This window comes from Larus michahellis, chromosome 2 (assembly GCF_964199755.1).
Source record: "Larus michahellis chromosome 2, bLarMic1.1, whole genome shotgun sequence".
Lineage (NCBI taxonomy): Eukaryota > Metazoa > Chordata > Aves > Charadriiformes > Laridae > Larus > Larus michahellis.
In genome coordinates this window covers 46,078,269-46,101,556 of record NC_133897.1, presented here as the reverse complement: position 1 = coordinate 46,101,556, position 23,288 = coordinate 46,078,269, and the positions used below count along the sequence as shown (strand labels likewise).

Below are 23,288 nucleotides of genomic sequence, written 5' to 3'. Positions count from 1 at the left end.
CAACACCCCAACAACACAGCTTAGATTCTTGCTACTGTAGTTTTAACTGAGTTTGACCTGCTCAATTCTAAGTGGACAGGCTAAACATACACATCCGCAAAAGCAATCAAAAGCTCAAAACACACATAAGAATTTCACAAGAATTTCACAAAAACTTGTCACCTTGGCCAAGCTCCATATAAACAGCCACATCAACATAGCAACAGCAAACCACCTCAAAAGGTGGCTGCAAAGAGAAAAGTCAGTGCTTCAGGATCCTTTCCCACACAAGTGGCTAAGCTACTGTTAGATTTAGATCTAGTCCGGCTCCATTATTTTTACTGTGGTAGTCCAAGTGGTTGATGCTAGCATTGTAAGTGATCCTCAGTCCGAGCCAGTGACAGGCTTCTGCACTATGGTAAGCCTACATCTCCTCCCACCTTTGAAATAGATAGAGGGTAGGGAAGAGAGGACTTTGCAGTGCAGGGGGCTAGACCATGCTCAGGGCTTCTCAAGAATGGAGGTTACGTGTGCCTTTGAAAATGCATGATATTGCTCAGTCCCTGTCTCCCCAAATATGTTCCTGCCCTCTGGTTTGGGAGTGTAGCATCATAGTAGCATCCTGCATGTTTAGTGCTTCTGTCTGTACCATGCTTGTTCTCTGGGTCTCACAGCGTAGCCACTGGGGAATCCTAAACGCACAAAGTCTTGCATCTTGTACATGGCAGAGCTTTCTGAGATGCTACGTTTCTTAAAAGACAACAAAGCAATGCTCTCCACAATTCAGCATTTAAATAATTCTGGTCCAGTTCTTCAATTCTGAGATAATTTTAATGAAGTTTTGTCCAATCTCTGTCTACATACACTAGGTCTACATTAAGATGTGGTTTCATGAGGGGCCACGGCCTTTGTCATCGCCTTCCTACCCCGGTTTCACTCCCTGTCGTGTACTGGCTGCTTCATTCATCTGTGCTCAGCCTCTTCAGTGTACTAAGCCAGCAGAAAAAATGAAATACTAAAAAAAGCAAGTAGCTTTCCTCTGACTCTGCCATTCACACAAGGCATGGTCAGGTGAGCAAGGGAGTGTGAGGAAGAAGCTAGGACTCCAAAGGAAAGCATAGAAAAGACTGAGCAGGCAGGATGGCAGTGGCTAGTAACCATGCTGGCTCAGGCTGCCGCAGACCATCCACCTTGGTTCCTTGAATCTTAATGTTGTCTGACTTAGCAGTTGAATAACTTGAACAATCAGAAGGAGATCAGCAGGTCATTTACCCTATAACCTAGGAGAACCTTGAAGTGATGCAAGACAAACAGGTATTATTTTCATGAGAAAATGGAAACTAAATTTAATGAAATTTCACCCTATAGGAAAACTCAACAAGAAGTCACAGCAAGCATTGAATCTTGCTTTTGGATAAAGGTGGATGAGGACAACACTTCTCTAACCATCAAAGGCTAAAAGGGGTCTCCTTTATTCAGGTGCCTTCACAGTCATCAGTTCTCAGTTTCAATTACACTGTACTTATCAAGAAGGAAGCGTTAATTCACAGAAATATTAAATCTGCCTATTGGCTCGTTTCATGCTTGAACCATTAACTTTATCAACTTTTTTACTGTACAAAGGATAAGAAGGACTCGATCCTTGAAGCACAACCACCATCAAAATGCATGGCAAGAGGTATTTCTTTCAAAGATTTCCTTTTCCAGCATAAATTTCACATGAGATTTACACGTAATTTCTAAAGAGGGTTCTCTGATCACACATAACACTATTTCACAGGACAAGTGCAAAGGGGACCATATCGACAACTCTATATAAAACTATACCATGTTTGCCACACTATATTGCCTGCACGGCCAGCAGGTACAGTCAGAGGTTAAAGCTCACCTGTTGAAAAAGAATGCTGAGAAATGTAGGAAATAGAGCCACATAATATTATTTGTCCTTTAAAAGTGACAAATACCAAAGTTCCTTCACCAGATAGCAGTTTATCACGATGTACTGAGTGATGACTGTATTTTTTTCCTTCTGAAATTCCTGTTCGCAGAGAACTTGAAATTGAGCGATAAAATGATTAATATATAACTCTCTGGGATACAGTTCAACATATATCTTAGAAGTCAAGTTTGTGGCAGAGAGAGCGAAATGAATGGCAAAGCAATAAAATGATCAAATGTTACAAGTGTTCTTTATGCATCTGTGCTGAGCGGAGCAAGTTAATACACCTTGAAAATAAAAATTAGAGGCACAAAAAAATTAGGCCACTGCCATTTCCATTTCAATACAGTATTTCACAGATTCTGAGAGCTGCAGACACGTAACCCACAGCCAGCAAGCCAGTCAGACCAGAAGTACACGTCAAATGATGGTCAGTCTCATTAGAAGATTTCAATGTGCTCCACAAAATATATTCAGGCTTCAGAACTGCATTACAAAAAGGGGTGAGGGACACGTTGCAGGACACTACTATTTAAGTGCTCCGTGGTTTCTGAAAAGCAAAACAAAGAACTTATGCATCAATCAACTCCAAGGAGGGATTCTGGATTTAAATAAAGTTCTATGTTGACTCTGTTTCACAGAAGCTGCTCGGCTTAAACTAATCCACTTCTTGACTTTCCATTGGACCAGATATTTGAAGTGAGTCATGAAACATGTTTAGGAACACTGGTATATATCACAGGAACTATCTCGCCGTGAAGCCAACGAGAGCTAAAGGCAGTCAGCAATTGCCAGGAGGCACTCAACACCTTACCAGACAGAACAGACATCATAAAAGAAAGATGGTAAGAGCCTGCATTCTCTTCTCTATTTTGAGCTGGAGACAAAGCAACCACATCCTTCACAACGTGCCTGTGCAAAATTTTGGCTATCAAATAGCACTGACATAAGCTCCCAAGCCTAAACGCCATTCGGATTTGAAGTGAGCACAGCTCTACCAAAAACAAAACACAATTTTCTCTTTCCTCATACGGTCTTCTTTCAAAAGTCCCTAAAAAAGGCCTATGGCCCCTAAAAAAGGATGAACAAGCACAGACCTTTCAAGAACATTAACAGCAGGTGGGACATGGACTGGGAGATCTGATCTTCGCAAAAAAGAAGGCCCAGGGGTAATGCTGCCGCGGCCTTTAAGTGACGGAGGCAAAGCTCAAGACCCTTTTTCCCTTGTGCTATGACACCACTTGCCCAATGTGCCAGGCATTGGCCAGGCCAACCAGCCACACCCAGGGCTCGAGGCTGAGAGATGGACTGCAGTAGCACACCGTGTGTGCCAGCCATGTGAGAAATTTAAGGTGTGATCCAGTCATGTGTCTTGTGCTCACAGCAAGGATCACAAAATCAGAGAATGGTTGAGGTTGGAAGGGGCCTCTGGAGTTCATCTTGTCCAACACCCCTACTCAAGCAGGGACACCTAAAGCCAGTTGCCCAGGACCGTATCCAGCTAGGTTTTGAATATCTCAAGGATGGAGACTCCACAACCTCTCTGGGCAACCCGTGCCAGTGTTTGATCATCCTCATGGTGAAAAGCATTTTCTGATGTCCAGATTGACTTCCATGTGCCCATTTCCTCTTGTCCTGTCACTGGGCACTATTGAGAAGACTCCATCTCCCTGTCCTTCACTCCTTCCCATCAGGTATTTTTGCCTTATTTTACACTACCAACTACACGTTGGTAGGCTCCCCTGAACTGTCTCTTCTCCAGGCTGAACAGTCCCAGCTCTCTCAGCTTCTCCTCATGTGAAGGATGCTCCAGAAATTTTGTCATCTTTGTAGATCCATGCTGGACTTACTCCAGTAAGTCCACGTCTGTCTTGCACTGGGGAGCCCAGAACTGCATACAGCACCACAGATGTGGCCTCACCTCTGCCAAGCAGAGGGGAAAGATTCTGGTCTGCTGGCAACACTCTTCCTAAAGCAGCTCAAGATGCTATTGGCCACCTTTGCCACAAGAATGCATTGCTGGCTCATGGTCAGCTTGCTGTCCACCAACACCCCAAGGTCTTCTCTGCAAGTGTTGCTTTCCAGCCAGTTGGCCTCCAGCCTGTACTGGTGCAGGGGCTTACCCTCAGATATCCCCGGATGCAGGATTTTGCATTTCCCTGTGTTGAACTTGATGAGATTCCTCTCTGTCCAGCCTGCCAATGTCCTCTCAATGGCAGCACAACCCTCTGACTCATCAGCCACTCCTCCCAGCTTTTCATCATCTACAAACTTGCCAGAAGGTGCACGCTGCCCCATCATCCAGGTCACTAATGAAGATGTTGAACAGTACTGGCCCCATTACTAATCCCTGGGATACGCCACTACTGACTGGCCTCCAAGGATATTGTACAACAACCCTCTGGGCCTGGCCATTCAGACACTTTTTAATCCATCTCACTGCTCACTTATCTAAGCCATACTCAGCTTTTCTATGAGGATGTTATGGGAAACCAGAACCTTATTAAGATCAAGGTAAACAACATCAACTGCTCTCCCCTTGTCCACCAAGATAGTTACTTCATTGTAGAGGCCTATCATGTCAGTTAAGCACAATTTCCCCTTTGTAAATCCATGCTGACTACTCCTGATCACCTTCTTGTCCTTCATGTGTTTGGAAATGCTTTTCAGAAGGACTTTCTTCATTACCTTCCGAGGGATTGAGGTGAGGCTGACCAGCCTGTAGTTCCCTGGATCTTCCTTCCTGTCCACAGAGATGACATCAACCTATGCAAAATGGCACATTTTCCTTCTCTACCTCTCAGGCTAGAAAGGATAGGGAAGGACTGGACATGAGTGATAAATTCTGTTTCCCGGTGCTATAAAATGCTACTTGAAGCTACTGGAAATGTTGTTCCTTTTAAAAAAATCATCTTTTTTTCTCCCTGTTTCTTCTTGTCCCTGTCAAAGAATGAGCACCTAAAGTCTATTGATCACTGATTACACTCAATAAAAAACAGAGAGAATCTGTACCAAGACTTCAAGGAAGTCAATCTTTCACTGCACGAAAATTGAACACCTTCTTAAGGAAAGGAGAGGAATCATGTCTTTGTATTATGAAGATACTATATACAGGAGGAAGATCCAACTTCCAATTACTCCGAGGGCAAATGCATACTGGAGAAAAGGTGCTTGGCATTAGCCCCAGATGCCGTTGTATTCATGATTTCAGATGGTTTTAATTCCACTTAACTCCCTGCACTTGCTCGTGGCTGGCTGTAGCACTGCAGATGAAAAATCTCAGCTCCAAACATCCTAACTTCACAGGATTGGACTCAGCATGATGTTGGGACCAAGAGCAGGCCAGCAACACAATCCTCAGCCTCTCTAGTGGCTAGATCCTCCTGGGGTTTCCTGTCTTGCCAACAGTCACGTAAGCCACCGTAAAACTGCGCAAGGGCTGCCTGCATTTCAGGACTAATAGGCAACAACCCAAACATGCTGGAGTGTATCAGCAAGGATGAAAGAACCTGGACCAAGCTGGCAAGTTCAAAGCAGCTTATTAGAGAATCACCTGCTCCAAGGAAGAGGAAGGCAGAAGTGCATGCCCACCAGTCAAGAGATTACAGATACATTTTTTCTTGCTAGTGCCCTGAGGGTAATGAAGGAGCTATAACCTAAGAAAGGACTTGTTTTGCCCTCTGTATACCCATATGTCAGCTGGCACCACTAAGCATTTTCTGGTCCTGTGGTAGAAGTCTGTAGTTTATCTGACCACAGAACAATTTTACAGCCCAGGAATCAATCTGTGCAAGTGCTTTGTATGATCTTTTTCTACTGTCCTGCTTTAATGGATGTCATAAATAAAGCTCTGGCTTTATTACCGATACTTAATTCTTTTGTAACATTTGGAGAGAACTAAAATTTCCTCAGACACAGCTACCTGCACAAACATAAATCCAGCATGATCTCCAATATTGACAACTACCTACTCTCATGGAAAGCCTAATGTTCTGAGCATTGGAGATACATTCCCACAGACAAACACTGACACAACAAGGGAGGAATTGAATGTCACCGGCTCTTGAATTCTGACTCCAGTTTTGTAACCATCTTACTATTTGAACTTCAGTAAATCATGTATTTCACTGCTTCAGCACACTTCACATGCATTGTGCTAAAGTTTTTCATCTTCAAAACACTTTCAATGTGTAAAATAAGGCAAAAATGTTGAGCATCACTAATAAACCTCTAGGTCAAGATGACTGTTTTCCTTTACAGTGTAAATGAGAATAGATGCCCACTAAAAAACCAAACAAACTCTGCCCACCCCCCCAAAAAAGCCCAAACCAGCAATCAACAGGTCACAGATGTAACAGACAAGCACGGGTGAAAACATGCATGGAAATGACCCTAGAGAATCCAAGGAGGAAGCCACAGAACAAGAAAAGCAGTAGGAAAAGGTTGGTCTTTTGTGGGTTGCTTTTTCGTTTTGATTTGTTGCCATTACACCACACAAGATTAAAAAAAAAGAAAAAAAAAAGCGAGCCCAAGCTCACCATGAAATGGGAATTTCCTGACTGTCACTTATTTACTTACAGTAGACTTTGATATCATGTGTTGAAAAAAAATCCACCATGCACAAGACATTGCAAATCAACTCCTGTTTTCCAACTGGAAGCACAATCTTTAATGCTAAGGCTACTATGCATCCTCTTGACCATTGCTGACCGTTCCATACCGCACATTATCACTTGCCTGTATCCAGCTGTTCTTTCACAATTCTATTAATGACTGTGGAGTAAGGGTTATCCTTTCCCACTGTGCCTGTACAACACCCCATACAGCAGTGATGTGGCCGGGATGGTGCTGCCTTCACAGCAGCTGGTATGGTGCTCTGCTTTGCATTTGTGGTTAAAACAGCGCTGGTAACACATCAACCTTTTGGCTGCTGCTGAACAGTGCTTGCACAGCTTGCTTTCTCTCTTCTCCCTCCCCTCACCCCAACGCAAGTAGTCTTGCAAGTGAGCAAAATGTTGGGATGGGACACAGCCAGGCTAGCCGGCTCCAGCTGACCAAAGGGATACTCCAGACCATATGATGTCGTGTTCAGTGATAAAAGCTCAAGAAAAGAAGTTATAAGGGGAAACATTTGAGGTTACGGCATTTGTCTTCTCAAGCAACTATTACACATGCTGAGCTCCTGCTTTCCAGGAAGTGGCTAAACATCTGCCAGCCGATGGGGTGCAGTAAATGAATTCCCCTTTTTGCTTTACTTGCATGTGCAGCTTTTGCTTTCCTTATAAAACTGTCATTATCACGATCCATGGGTCTTTTTGCTTTCCTTCTATTTTCTCCCCATCCTGCAGGAGAGGGGAGCAAGTGAGAGGCTGGGTGGGTGTTTGGCTGCTGGCTGGCCACCCACTGCAGGTGGCTTACTCCTTGCCTGGGACTTCTAGCTGCTGCAGTAGTACAAAGAACGATATTAAAAATCTTCATTACAGAAAGGAACGGAACATGGTTTTTGCAAATCCCTAGATTGTATCCTGAACTGACAGGCTGAAACTGCCATCTTACCATGTAACTTTTAACTATGGATAATAATTTTCTTTTTGTATATACCAATAAGATGTGAAATGCCAGCTAAACTGCAGGGAGTAAAGATGTTGATAAGAAGCAAAATTGCCTCAAGGTGCCCAGTTCTAGAGAAACACTATCACTCTTATCTCAAAGATTTACCATAATACTGTGACACACACACAGCCATGTATTATCTTTTCATTTAAGTGTTTTGCCATGCAATGTACAACCATTTTCTTGCTTTTCTCAGAATATTTTCTTTTCTTTCTTGACTGTGCTCCCCTCTGCTACACTCTCCCATGAGAAGTTGTACTATGACTTTTTGTCTCCTGTGTTTCCTTTCCTTTTTTCCTGCTCTTTATTCCCCTTTCCTCTTCTTTCCCTGTATTACTCCCTGTATTTTTTTCTCTGTTAGATCTCTCATTCTCTCCCATCCAAATTTCCCTCTATACATGAGAATGCACCATAATTCCCCTTTTAATGTTTCCTAGCTATCTTTCTCCACTCCCTTGCATCAGGACATGCATTGCAATTAGCTAACTAAAAATCAGCACCATTCAGGGGAAAAAGGGCAGGGGACAGGATTCAGCATGGTACTACACCTGTACAAGGACGGTAGGCAGCAGCTCTGCTTTACCAGTCTCCAGTTGGTAGTTGGCAATCCCTGACAGTTCTTTTCCTTTCCATCCTTCTCTGACAATTTAACCCTCTAGAAGACAGCAACAGCTTGCTTTCCCCCCCACCCCCACCCTGGATGCTGTAAAACAGCATTGAGAGGAAAGCTTCTCCATTGCACTTGCTGGAGCACTGATGAACCTTTGTACTCCTTTAATGTCCCTCCTCCAGAATCTGAAAAGAGGAGGACCCTGAGATTATTCATAAAATTGATAAAAACTGGTTGATTTCCACTCTCTTAAAAATTACCCAAGTTCTAGTGCAAGTAATAGTACAGAAACTCTGTCTACAGATCTGGAGCAAGGGACAGTACTGACTCATATCCAGTTTTATCACAGCCTTTTTTAAAAAACACAATATAATAAGAGCTAAGTGCTTTTTGTATCTGAACCAAAAAAAAGTCAAATTTTCCAGCTTGTGACACCAGCTAAGATAGTAAGTGGAATTTTCCATCCCTAAGTGAGCCAATCAGGATAACCATGCCCTGGAGAAATGTCACTGACTGCAGCCGTACATTTCTGAATGTTACACCTCAATGCAGTGAAGCAACACCCGTATATTATTAAGTACATATTTGTGGACAGAATCAATTAATTTTTTTTAACAGCTTCCCAAAACAGAAAGACAAGTGAAGCGCAGGCCAAGGTTACAATTGTAGTTCATGCAAAACTGGTTCAGCTAATTTAAGCAACAATGTTGACTGCTGCTGTAATCGAGATTTCCCTCTTCCAGGGCAGTGCTGGAAATGTGAGCTGTAACAGACAAACCCCTACTAGAAAAAGATAAAAAACCCAGTCCATTTAAAACTTCACTAATGACAGATGAAATCAGCTGCCTTCAAGTGCACGGTTCTGTGAAGCAGTCAGTCTTCTGTTGCACAATAAATTCTCAGCCCCTGCGTCTGGGCAGATTTCCTTCTTGTCTGGCTGCTTTGCTAAAATAAGGAGGCTGCCTGGCCCCCAATAAGTGACTTCTCTTGTGCACCACCATCCACAGGCTATTTATTAAAGATAAAAATGGTGGGAGGGTGAGAAAAGGCAAAATAATCTTATTCAGACCCTCTACAACTCAGATTGTAGAAGAGGACAATCCTAAGTACAAGCAAGTGGTATTCTTTATCTAATAATAATGTTATCTATCTGCTCAGGCACAGGCCTCAGTGGTAGAAAAGGGTGTGGGGTAATCACAGAACCAGCATATGAGGGATGTTATTAAAGAGCCCTTGTTACAGGATGTTAGCCATGATCATTAAAAAGGCAATTCTTTGTAATGACTAGCTACAATTAAGTCCTGCCTACCACTGATCACAGTGTATGCAATACTTCAATCCCACCACTGCCAGTTTAACTATCTCCCTGTCTCCCTCCCCACAGCTGTGTGTACCACCACTGCACCACACTGAAAGACACCATACAATCCTGTACGCTACTAACTGAAAGCCGACTTTACAGTTATATGGCAAAGAATATGCTATATTTGCATCAAGCAGTGAATTAATATAAAAAAACAAACATGCCACAATACAAGTGTGTTATCTACAACCTCATAATTTTATTTCTTCTCTCTCCAATCTGATATTAACAGATTTGTTTTAAATACATTTCAACTGTAAAAGTATTACCAGTAAGTTTTTCCAACCTCCATAAAAGATGTACACAGAACACTCAAAATACTGCAGCAATGTAAGTGATATTTGAGTAACATTGCACAAGTGCCACATTCAAGTCACAAACAATTCCCAAAACACATAAAATTCAGTGCAAAAGAGTATTAATGGGACAGATGATTTTTAGCATGTCTGCAAAGGACAAGAAAAGAATTTTAAATACAGCAAATGCCCAAATGCCCTAGCAGGGCTTTAACTCTGGGAAACACAGCTGCTTTCCCTCTAACTCTCAAAGAGGTGCTTATGTCTTTCTAGGCACCTGCAATGACTAAAGGTACTACTCTGGACAAAGCCAGGAGACCCCTATATTTTGTGAGCACGTAGATTGTCCATCTATTAACAAGAAATTACTTCTCTGTGTAGGCAACAGCCCCCATGTAGCAGGTAGCCTGCCACCCACTCCAGTGGTCTCACCTGTCTCAAATCAAGTCATAATCCCCAAATGATAGATAAACCTGCTGATTCAGGTAAGAGCAGGAACAGGCTACTCAGGGAAGTGGTGGAATTGTCATCCCTGGAGGTATTTAAAAGATGGGCAGACGTGGTGCTTAGCAATATGGTTTTTGTCAGAGTTAGGTTGATGGTTGGACTCAGTGATCTGAAAGGTCCCTTTCCACCCTAGACAGTTCTATGATTATATCCTCTATAGTTGGTTTTCTCTGCAGATGCACAGATACAATCACTGGCTCCACCTGCGCTCTCTGCCCTCCTCCCAGCTAAGGTATTGGTTGTAATGCTTGTTGAAAACCTGTGTCCCGCACCACCAAGCCAGTTGCCCATTTAGAAAAATACTACCTGATTGCTGCAAAAAGCATGCATGCACGTGGCTCCTGCTGTAACTGATTCCACTGAAGAAGACCATCTATCTTGCATAGCAGGGAGAATCCCTATATCACAACTCATTGGAAGCAAAAAACTTTGTAAGAGACTCGAATCTCCAGAGTCGTCTAGTAAAAAGTGGAGGATCTGGTGATGGCAACCAAAAATGTAGGCATTAGTATAATCAAATCTCTGCAGGCTCAGAAATTGCACAGCAAACCGGGATTGTTACTTCTCTCCTCCGCAAGGCATGCACTTCCAACATTTAGATCTTCCAAGAGGGCCATGTTAACTGTCCTCTAGGCCTGGTAAACCCAAGAGTCAGACAGAAGGACAGGAGAAGACAGTCCACAGTGTGGGTAGGTTTGTGTAAAGACAAAAAGAATGCTTCAAGCACACAAGGTGCTTCTGAAGCAAGAAAAAGAAAAGGACCGTGAAGAGAAGGGAACCATAGGCAAACAAAAGTGGGTTTGGTAGAATGTAAAAATTAAGAGGTTTGAGCTGTCTTAAGGAATGGCAGAAAAGTGACTCGATGGCAGAATGGAATCCAACAATGATGAACAGGAATATAAATGCTCATGGAGGTACAAAGACACCTAAGGTGTTCGCTGGGGAACTTTGTCCTTTGAGGCTGTTGCTGCAAAAGCAGCAACAGAGTTCACCAACCCTGTGTCTTGAGAACGAAGCCTACTTGGGGGCAGGAGATTATGTACTTCACCTGCCATACTTCCTTTTAGTTGGCTGGGAGGAAGAGCTCCTTGTAGGAGCAAAGCACCTTTGAAACCACTACTCTGAAACCACTACTCTGAACCATTCTCAGGATATGTTGTTTGGGTTGTTTGTACTGTTTGCCCTTTAAATAGTCAATGAAGTCCCATATTGTCAGTAATATACAATATAGAAAGAGCTTAATCCTTAGCTGTGAGCTATAGAGCTCTTGTACCTAAAGTTCACGGCTGTCTAAAAATGGATTTACCAACCATGCATGGCAATACCACCTACAGAGAAGAAGCCCATGTTGGCTGACCAGCCAAGCCTGGCTCAGACTGGCTGGCTGCTTGAAGCCCAGGGTAGACAGCATTTATTATTAACAAACACCCACAAACTCTGCACAGCAAGTTGCGAAGTTTTCCCCTTGACCTGAACATCCAATACACAGCTAACAGCAAACAGCTACTTAAAGCTCAAATAGGAATATATAACAAAAAAACAGTAATGCACAGCAATGATCATTCTAGTAACCTATCAAACTAAATGCACAAAAAATAAAAAGCATATGCAATCTCATCTTCCTGAAAGTTGTTACTGAGATAAGGAGTACTTTGCGAACCGCCAGTGAAGTCTGAGTGCCTATGCTTGTTAAGCCTCAGCAAGCAATCTGTTCATCACTTGCCCTTACAAATGCTGCTCACAACACAACCCGTTCTCATTGTCTGAGGCATTTATTGCTTGACTGATTCAAATCTTCAGTTAACACCTGCCGTATCTCTCCCTGCCCCAGAGAACACCACGCTGACATCTGGCAGTTGCACAGACAGCAGTTAAAAAGTTCATATCTGTCATCTCCAGCAAAGGCTTTGTTAGCCACGGCAACAGAGCCTTCAGCAAGGTCTTGTCGAATAAGAGGAGAACTTGTTTACACCGCTGAAGCCCATGTTGTTAGCTGTGCTTGCACATCATAATTTTTTATCAGGAAAAAACAAGTAAGAGTTCCCGAAAATGCTAACATCATGACAATTTCCAGACCAACTGGCATCAACACAACCTGGCGCCTGGAACAGACTGGGCCGTAGCACACAAAAGAACAACCTTTTCTAAGCGCAAACACTTGACGCTTGGCAAAGTGCCAGAGAAGTGAAGGGCGATGAATGAGGGGGAAAAATGAGAAGAGATGAGATTCCCCAGTGGCACTGTCATAGCTGACAACTTTTAGTGACCGCCTGGTGACTGGCAGGCCTCTCAAACACGCTAGGACAGCACTCCCGTGTCTACTAGGAAGCTTCACTCAAGCGATCTACAAAAGGCTCAATTAGCCAGCAGGTGACAAGCAGCAACTGGGGACCATGTTTTTCCCAAACAGATGAGAGAGCTTTTGAAGTGGCCTTCCTAGAGTGTTATTACAGACTTGTAGGAAAGTATGCTAAGTCTTTCTGCAGCTGCTGCTGGTCATCTCAGGTTAACAGCATACTTTCTCTCCCAGCAGTCAGTACTTGTTTCTTGAACTCACCGATGGCATTTTTAAAAAAAAAAAAAAGGAAAAAAAAAAGACAAACCACCAAAAACATTTGAAGAAAATTCCTCCTTGAAGCAGCTTCTCAATCTTGTCACCATAGCACTTCCATTTTCCTTGAGGGAAGCTGTGAGCAGGTGAGGAAGCCATAAGCATTGCAGCTGCTGCTATTGTTGCAAGAACAGCAGCCAGACTTGCTTTGGCTTTGAAAGCTGCAGTCACCTAGCTTTCACCAGGCAGACATACCTGTACTCGCCATTATATTCATCAAATTACCAGCGTCGCAGTGCAGGGAGTTGTTTCAGCTGTGATGATCCCTTAAGAATCTGAGTTATGCAAAAAAGAGGAAGCTCACAGGTGGGTGAAAGGAAATCACAGCAATTTTAGAGTTTGATCTCTGTGTACAGAAAGTATCAATTTCTGGCTGCTGCATACTTTACATCTCACCACAAAATAGGAGGACAAGGCCACAGCACGCACGATTTGACAATAGCGCAAAGGAGACAACTCAGCCACAGTACTGAGTGAATACCTCACAAGGGCTCCCCAGGGAGGGGAGCGGAGAAAACACTTACTCATAGTAAGCAAACACTGTCTGGCTTTGGGGGACGATACTCCATTACCCCAGTAATGCAGAGCAGGTACCTAACAGAGCCTTGTGGTTGGGCATACTGCCCTCACTGAGGCACAGCCACGGCTTTTACTGCATCATGATGAGACAAAACAAATTGTTCCATCACCTACAGCCCTGGAACCCAGTGAAGGATGCTTGGCAAGATGCTCTTCATCAGTTATAGGCTCCGAGCTGATGGAGACCACGCTTGGAAAGAACTGATCCCCTGGTTTCTGTTTCTCTGTAGCAGGAAAGAAGGATGTTCGAAGGAACACCATCTCCAAAGAGAGGGAATACACTGCACTTGCACATCTTAAAGGAAAGTCACAGAGCAGTTAGAATCTATTCTTTTCACCACATCTTATTATCCATGGACACCATATACACCTGATTAAGATTTTCAAATGGCATTTACAAGTCTAACTTCCTGTAAAACAAATGTGCTAGGAAACCACTGCCAATACTTCACTCTGCTCTTTCAAGCATACTAAACATGTCTCAGGTGATGTGGTAAATTTCTAGGCTTCATTTCCTTTTTTTCTTGTGTTTCAGAAACTGTATTTTCTAACCCTTGTTCAATCACCTCTATACAAAGAGCACTACATGCACTCAGGTTGCTAATGAATGTATTGCAACAAATCCTAATGGATGGGTCAAATGAGCAATGAAAGGTAGCCTAACTTTTTGCTTTTAGGAAGCCTCTTTTAGGATACAAATAAAACATTCACTGACACATTCAGAACAGAGATTCCCCAGTGCTTAACAATTACTATAATTGTCTTTTTACAAAACACACTGGAGTTGATTTTTCAGACGTGTAGAGCAGTTTCAACATGAGAAAAATTACTAGCTTCTATTTTGCTGAAAGAGATAAAAAATAAAACATATGGCACAAAACCTTCCCCTGCCCAAGAGAAAAAGAAAAAGGACCACATTCTCAGCTTGTGGTCTGAAGCACGTGAAACCACTTTGGGCCTATGTAGTTCCTGCCCTCGTATGCCAGACACTTGCTCTTGCTGACAGTAGTCTCTATGGCTGCACTGTTCGCTAAAAACTCTTACAGAAAAAAGGAAAGCGAAGGAGAGCTGAAGTAAAGCTGCAGCAGTTGCCTGGTTTTGTTTACTGCGTAACCTTGTGAACAGCTGCATCACCGCGGCTGAGAACGGCTGCATGGAGGGGAGGCAGAAAGGGAAAATTCCTTGAACTGGTGTTGCTTGTTGAGAAGTTTTGTCTCATCAAATAAAACTGTGTCAGCCTACCACCAAGCACTCCTTGGTTAACACACAGAGAAGACACTGTTCGCTCCCAGCTCTTACGCAAATACCTGGGCAGAAACTGTAAAATGGCCACCCAGAGCAGGGGCATGGAAAAAATACAACTGGCCAAGCCAGCCTCTTTCAGTGATCTCAGAGTGGAAATAACAGGACTTCCCAGACCTATTGGTTTTAATTACTAGGCTTGGACATTCCTCACTCAAGTGCTCCTGCTTACTTTGGAGCCATCTAAGACTTAGATAATTTTTTCTCTCTTTGCTCAGCATGCCAAGCAAGGTCCTTTTGCTGCAGCTTCTAGCAGAACAACAAAAATAATTAACAGTTACAACACATAGCTCTGACCTCGGCCCGAAAAGAAAAACTTTGCTGCTAAAAACCACGTCCCATTTCTTATTGCCTAGCCAGTAGTTTATCACGTAGTTGCAGACTGAAGACACCTGCCACATTCTTGGGGTGGTTCTCCTCATTTATTATTTTCTTTGTAAACATAAAATGCCTCCTGCATGCCTCAAAGCAAGTATAGTGTGTCATGACATCACTGATAGCTATTACGGCATTATTTTTCATGTTTTCTGCTGTCAGATGGATGAAAAGTCAAGCAGAACACAGAACTGTTTGAATCTAAGCTTTGTAGGTTAGCATCTGGCAACTTTCACCAAGCTTGTTACTTTTGGCCATTATTTTCCTTTGGAAGAACTATAGACTGAGTGATAGCAGGGGAAAGCTGAAAATGCAGTCTACACAGGACCCAGAGACAGGCTTACCATTTCAGCATCTCTGCGTATCACCAGAATCCCTCTCTTCTGACTGAGAAGCATTATTACCATATAGGCAAAATCATACATCACTGACAAGCTGCTCCAAAGAATTATATGTTTTATTTCAATCATCTCTATGGACAGAAAGACACTTCAGGCTCAAAATCAAGTTAGAAGACTGAGTAGCTCTCAAATCATTCCAAGCATCATTTGCTTTTGTGAATTTCCTTTTCCTGTACCAACGGTTTTGATTAGGAATTGTTTTCTTCCGCTAACAGATTTTGCTTTCTTTTCATATTTTAACTTCTTCTGAATTTAGTCCCCCAGTAAATTTGTCTGATATCATCCAACACATTCAGAAATTGACCTTGGCTCCAGCAACCTAACTACCAGCATTTTCTAGCTTTCAGTGTTACATGTATTAATATTCTCTTGAACACTATTATTCAACTGCGTGTTAGTATATGAATAACCCAGAGAGGTTTGAGCACACTTCAAATTTACTCAGAATTACAGACTGTCTTGTTGGCCACTCACATGTCAAATATGTAATTGTTTTTGTCAAGACACACTTTGGAAATTAAATAGATACTCAGAAGAAAAGCTACAACTATTGCCTTAGCATTTTTAGCAAGTTAAAATGATGTTGTTAAGTCAACTTTTAGTGAGTTTATCCTTTTTTACCTTGTAATTGTAATTTTCCTCAGCCTTGAGAAGGTAATTTTGATTTTATTCTTTTCTATCAATCAGATGAAACTGCTTTTTCCTGGTCCAAACTGAGTTGAAAGAGTCAGCACTGTTGTTAGCTTAAAACACACTGAATACTGAGGCTGTGCTCACTGTGCCAGAAGTATTGTCCACTCGGTAACAACCGCATTATTGTGGGAACAGTCCGAACTGTGGTCAAAGTTAGCTTGGCCCAGCCTGAAGGAGAGGAAGGAGAAGCGAAAAAGACCACGGGCCACCTCTGCACTGCTCAGGGTCCAGAAACAAGGAACAGCCCAAGAACAGTTTGAGAAGCCTGAGAGACTGACACAAGCATGTGACGTGCCATGATGTCTCTCCTTCTACAGGTGAGCTCTCAACACTTCTTTTCTCTCTTCAGTCTGTATTGGTCACATTCTTGCAAATCTCTTCATCAGAGACTTTGGACAGGTGATACAGTCACCGCCATTCCTACAGCCAACTGTCTAAGATGGTGGGATACCTACATAGTCCAACATGGGCTCCACTGAAAGCAGGACCTAGTCCAATACAGGGTTTGTGGCATCCTCCAGACTTCTATTGTAAAAATATAAAAGGCACAGAAGGGGTCCACAAGAAATTCAGCTGAATCAGACTTGTTTCAATCTATGAACGCTACCACTTGAGCCACCTTGGTGACAATACAGATGGAAATTCATACCACTGTCTCTAATGGCCCAGCATGCCTCAAAAGGCTTCCAAGAACCCATCTACTGAGAACCTGCCAAGCTAAGTAACATAGATTTCCTAGAAGAAGTCTTGCCATAGAACAAGTCAGCAGTAGCATGGACACAGAGCAAACACACTTCAAACAAATCAGCACAGTTACTGTTGCATACTGACGATTGCCACGTGTGCCAATTTTGCCAAGCTGGCTAAAATTCCAATTATTTAGCTTCTCTGGTCTAAGTGTATTGTGCACGCTGATACACACCCACTGACACACTTACTTAGTACACTGCTGCTATAGAACCAAGGTGGCCACAACGGGATTCTGCATGTATCCCCGTGAATATAAGAGATCTTGACAAAACTGCAAATAGAAAAACAAAAAGGAAAAGAAAAAGAAAAGAAAAAGAAAAAGCACTATTAATCACCATCAAGTTAAACCTGTTGAAGTGGGTTAGATGTTGATGATACTTCGTAACTTCTGTTAAAACCAGAGCAGCAATTCCGACTGGATTTTGAAAATGGAGCCCTTACTAACATTAGTAATACTCACACATGAAAAACAGCTTTCAAACTGTCTTACTGCCATGTAAAACACACAAGTCACAGAACTATGTTTTCTCCTCCATTTTATTTTCAAAATATTTACAGACCATTCCCTAAGCATTAGAAAGCCAGGAACTCAGTGCATAAAATGCATTATCTTTTCACAACTATAATCATTAAAGAAATTCTCTAGCAAAAAAAGTAAAGGAATCTGTGGTAAGAAACACATGCACTGCAAACAGCCCTTAACATTACAGTAAATTATATTTACAGTAGATGATCTTTAAGGTCCCTTCCAACCCTGACAATTCTATGATTCTATGAAATGATGAAATGTTTCTTGTTCTCTCTCATATCATTTACTTCTTGATAAAAGGGATTGAGGAAGAAAGAGAAAACAGAAGCAGTCATGTTCCCTCTTCATAACCACAACCATTCAGAGGCACAGTACGCAATTTAGTACGATATATGTCAAAAGGTCAAAAGACCTTACCTTTGTCCTCTGCCAGCATAACGGTTCTCCTTCTTAGTAAGACCACAGTCCCACCAGCCACATTAATGCGAACACAGGAATGTTTATAGATTTAGCATAATGAATCCTTTTTAAAGAAGGATACTGCAAACGCTTACTAGAAGAAACGAATGCTAATACAAATAGATCCATGGAAATACTGTCTAAGAAGAGATAAAGGAGAGTTGAGAAAATACTTAGCTCTGTATTTTATTGGGTGCAGGAGTTAATCTAGAACTAACCTGTCCTGGTTATTTCTACACACTGCAGCACAAACATTTAGTTTTCTTAGTGAATTATTTAAGATGACACTATCGTGATACCTGAGGTAACTTTTACTGATGTTATTTACAGGCGAGTTGGAAAGCACAAAAATGTAAGAAGGTGAATGTGGAAGAGCTTCATTTACATTATTTTAACTTCTGCCAAAGTCACCGCAGAAAACCAGTAGCTTCCATTCTGATGAATTTGATACTGAACAGCACTGATAAATATTACTTTATGTAAACTATGGGAAGTATCACATAAAATTACATAGATTTACATACATTATAAAAAAATATGTAAAGTATGTAAGGTATGCATACAAACTATACATGTGCACCAAAACTGAAATTTCAGCACAAATGCCTGTGCTAGTCGTAAGAGTCACACGCCATAGCTGTAGTGACACCACAGCAGGATGGAGAGCAGAGAGGACTAGGTATTTCTAGTCCGTAAAAGGAATAGTTCTTTCTGCAGTGGTGAACTGTGCCTAGTCACAATCAGTTACATCTCTTGCTACCGAGGCTCATTTCTAAAGGCAGGTGATGGCTCTTAGTGAACTGGAAGAAACTGGGTGCCTTTTAAATAGAAACTTTAGGATCTGATATTACTCCACTGTAACCTAGAACAAAGTGATTCCTAACTGCTAATGTCAATTTAGGACTCTGTGGATGCTAATAAATTACACAGGTTAAAAAAAAACAAACGTGTAGACAAACAGATGCACAGGTGGGAAAAAAGACGTTGAGGACTATCAGAAAGGAAGGCAACAACTCCAGCATAAAATGTTGTCAACTGTTTTTGCAGGACAATACTGTATGTGAGATGGTATCGCTACATGTTGTCTTCCATTCTCATTATTAGCCATCCATTATTATTCACAGCCATTACTGGAATTAAGATGACAAATTATGTGCCAGAGAAATGAGAAAAAGCTTATCCATCTGTTAAACCTCTCCGCATCTAGATGGAGCAAAATTTCCTGCCCTGAATCAAGTTAAGGCGTCAGCTCAAATCCTAGCAGTGCTCCGCTATTGATTTCTTCTGAATTTCTGCTTTTCAGCCATACATCTCCCAGATCCGTCCCTGGGTCACTGGGGCACTGCCTGGAGGTCTGCCTGGACAGACAGGGCACAGAGCCAGCTGGACTAGTGGTCACGGACATGTTGCCCACTCTTACCAGCCCACTGTTGGCGCTGGCACTTGGCCTCGCTTTCGCCCAAAAACTTACCCATGTTAAAAAACCGAGGTGTTCCACTGGGGCACGATGTGCTTTTGCATCACGGGCTCGCCATTATTATTAATTGTAAAAAGCTGTTAATACTAAATATTACCATTAGCTACCATTATGAAGATGATACCACGCAGTCCTTCGAGCAAGGAGCATTTCTCTGGGCTCAGATGTGCCCGTCAGCAGACAAGGGCGCACGGCGGCCTTCGGGAAGCGCGAAGGCGGCCTCCGACGGACCTCGACGCCCCGCTTCGCCGGAGGAACCGGGCCTGGGCTCCTTCCCCGCGGGCTGCGAGAGCCGAGGAGCCAAATCGGCCAAAACCGGCAATGAGCCGCCGCCCCCTGACGACGACGACGCTGCTCTCCGGACCCGTCCCCAGACGGGACACTCGGCGGGGGTGAGCGCGACGCCCGCGCGGGCCGAGGGCCCCAACGGTCCCAACGGCCGCCTCCCGCCCCGCTCGCCCCTTACCATCTGGGCCACCTTCAGCATGCCGGCGCAGGAGCGGAAATAGGCGCCGTCCATGAGCTCGGCGTCCGAGCCCGCCGAGGAGGAGGCGGTGGTGGCGGCGGCCGGTGGGGCGGCGGGCCCCCCGCTGCTCACCCCGGTGCGGATCACTCGCGCCCCGTGAGACATGGCTCCCGCTCTCCCTTCGCCGTCGCCCGGCCCGGGACAGCGGTACGGGACGGGACGGGGCGGGACGGGACGGCGAGGGGCGGGCGGCGGCGCCCCGGGGCTGCCAGGGGCCGGGCGGAGCCGCGGCGCCACCCCGCCCGCCCTCCGCTCCCCTCCCCGGCTGGGAGGAGAAGCCGCGGGGGTTTCCCGCGGGGGAGACGCCGCCGACGCCGCGCAGGGGGAAGCGGGGAGGGGGAGGAGAAGCCGGGAGCCCCGGCTGGGGCAGGCAAAGGGTGGCCGTGCCGCCGCTCCCATCGGGCGCTCCCCCCTGCACCTTCCCGGAGGGGCATCCGCAGCCCGGCCGGCCCCCCCTCCCCTTTTCCAGATGGGCTATATGGAAGCAGAGGCCGAAGCGAACCGTTCCCCAGGCGGGAGAGGGACGCCTCACCGTAGGTTGTGGGGTGCGGAAGGGGACCCCCGCGCTGAACCGGCCTCCGCAGCGCGCAGTAGTTTTACTCGAAGGGTAAAAGCCTCCCCTCGGCCTGTCAAAAGTTTGCCGGCGGTGTCCTTGGAGGGGAAAACTGCGGGACTTCGCAGCGGAGGTGCGGCTGCAGACAGCGTCTTCCCCCACAACCTTTGTTCTCACCCACAAAAACCGCCCAAACTTTCCGATTCACGATCTCCTAAAAGATAAAACGTTTGCATTAAGTGGGCAGCAACAGGCAACGCTGTAAATGACTGTCCAAACGTCTCAACCCCGTTGTTTGAATTAAATCATGCTGCAGAGATACTAACAAAACTCGGCAAAGGAAGCTATATATTTCCTCAAGTTTAAAAATAACTTGTTTTGCATTCTGACAAGTGAGGTAATTGCAAGACTCCAAGCTGGGCAGATGCCGCTTTTATACTCATTAGAGGAATAACCCCGTTTTCTGCTGTTCTGCAGTCAGGATGCACATTCTGTTCATATTTAGTACTTAATAGTTCCTTCAACAACTAGAATTATCTTAGGAGGGAAGACAGGTAAGATCAGATGATCTCCAACACAAATAAGGGGCTAGAATAAGTAACTTACATGAGCAAGACAGGGTTTGCTAGCGTAGGCAATGGTCCGTAATACACTAAGCAGTACATAGTTTTGGGCTTCTGGTAAGCAAGCTAGTAGTTGTGATAAAAGATAGTACCAGTCCCACCAAATTTTATCTCATGTCATTAGATATCAAAGCTACAACATTGCCAATCTACACAATAGTAAAATTCTAGGTGCTGAGAAAGAGTTTTGGCTTTTTTTCGTTTGTTTGTTTGGTTGGTTTTTTTCCCCTCTTTTAAACAGCTGCTGCTTCTTCTTTTCTGGCCTCTTCTCCTTACAGTTCAAGTTCAGAAGCAGGCACATTTCTAGGTTTCTTGCAAGGCCTGGAGAGGAAGGTTCCAGTAACTTCTGTATTTCCTATTAAGAAATGTATTTTTCTTACCCGCTGATTCAGCTTCTTTGGTTCTTAACTTCTTTTGAAAGTGTGTATATGAACGGGGTCCTGCTGATCTGAGTTCAGTCCAGTGAAATAGAAATACCTTTAAATTAATGAGTAACAGTCATATTTTCTACTCAGAAATACAGGCATCTTCTGTAAATCCCTGACACAAAGTCAGTCTAAAACACTGCTGAAGTTGAAGTTTTTATTACCGTTCTCATGCTATTTACTGCATCTTAGGGGCATCCTGTATGATGATGATAAGAGGTACTGACAACTTCTTAATAAATGAAATTTGATGGCCGTAAATTGACATAAAGTATCCTTATATATGTGGGTGACTTGGATTTTTCAGAGAGACTGTTTGTCTGAAACAAGTTTTTTATAATGTCAAATACCTTCATTTTGCAAGTTGATTAGCATTTTTTTTTATTCTTCTAAATATCTGTATGAAGAATTTCACTAATGATTTCATCACTTACCAGTTGTTCTTTTAAATAAGGTTTCTTTCAATCTTATGAACGCTAAGCAATGCTTGCAGGCACAAATCTTATTTTAATTGTTATATGATAAACCAGAGTTAGCTTACCTACTTTATCAATATTAGAATATACAAAGGCATAAGTCATAGTTTGCAAGCCAGTATTTAAGGCTAATGCACTGGAGAAGCAGATAACCTTTCGGGTGCTTACGCCTTTCTTCAGGCCTGAAATAGGAGGAGCAAACTTCAGAAATAATTCTAAGCTTGTACTGATTCCACCAATTTTACCTAGATATTCAGAACACTTGAAAAAACAGGCAGTTGGTATCTGGGGAACAGATGAGAAACGAGACAGATGAGAAAGAACATAGGAAGTAAGATAATTATCTTTCTAAATGGAAAGAACAAAGCAGATAAGGCTGGTGAAAAAAAGCAAGGCCAAGCATAAAGCAAATTTCTGCCTAGTACGTGTTTTTTTAAGTTCAGAATTAAGGATTCAACTCACAGATTTGCCTTTGGAAGACATTCCACACATCTTCCCTTGAGGATCAGCACTGAAGACTCAGAGAGGTGGTAGATATTTTGCCAGAATCATTCCTTATCTGGTAATAGTGTCGTTTTGTCCTTCATTAATGGGTTATTCTGACGTGTAACAATGGTTTCCATGACAGTTTTTGGTAAACTGGATGAAACATATTACTCCCTCATAGCTTTACTCTGTCTTACTACCTCTATCCACAAATCTTCTCTGGGTTATGACTTTAGACCAGACCATTGCAGTTACCACAAAATCATGAAATATTTGTGCAAATGTAGTCACGTTCTTTGCACTTAAGATAGGTACCAACAAGTATCATTTAAGAAAGAATTTCTGTTACTACTAAAGTATTTTAACTGATGAGAAATCACTGACAAGACTGTAATTCTGGCTTTATTTCTAGTCACATTTTATCAGTTGACATTTGGATCATTTTTACGTCTTTGATTTTTTTCCAGCAATGGAAAAGAGCATTTGGGACTTTAATGACACATTTTATCTGTGTAGATAAAATGCATAGTTGGTAGCCCTTCTTCCTTCTCACAACTGGATAATTTTAGCAAGCAGTAGAGAACCTGACCTTTGTTGTGCAGACCAGATGCAACTTGCAGACAAATATAGGTTTTTAAATAGCATCTTGGCTTCCCTTCCACTGAAATCCCATGACTCCAACAGATAATCAAGAATAAAACAATGTGATTGAGAAC

General features: G+C 43.2%; 1 protein-coding gene and 1 long non-coding RNA gene across 3 annotated transcripts in view; both read right to left on the bottom strand.

Moving 5' to 3' along the window:
• Nucleotides 1-20,490, bottom strand: part of CMTM7 (CKLF like MARVEL transmembrane domain containing 7) — a 28,065-nt gene extending 7,575 nt beyond the window's left edge. Inside the window, exons 1-2 of one of the 2 annotated variants that reach the window (XM_074575113.1) lie at nucleotides 19,950-20,154; nucleotides 17,207-17,289 (exon numbers count right to left, since the gene is read on the bottom strand). Coding sequence is in view for 1 of the 2 variants with exons in the window: in XM_074575112.1 (XP_074431213.1) it covers nucleotides 19,950-20,408 (459 nt within the window). In the remaining variant the exon portion in view is untranslated. Of the gene's footprint in view, nucleotides 1-17,206; nucleotides 17,290-19,949 lie in introns of both variants that reach the window. The other variant, XM_074575112.1, reaches the window with a different exon arrangement.
• Nucleotides 20,491-20,541: 51 nt separating this feature from the next.
• Nucleotides 20,542-22,800, bottom strand: LOC141738927 (uncharacterized). The gene is made up of 3 exons (XR_012585530.1): nucleotides 22,549-22,800; nucleotides 21,566-21,662; nucleotides 20,542-20,776 (listed from the first exon to the last, which is right to left on the bottom strand). It is a non-coding gene; the product is annotated as an uncharacterized LOC141738927 (long non-coding RNA).
• Nucleotides 22,801-23,288: the final 488 nt, after the last annotated feature.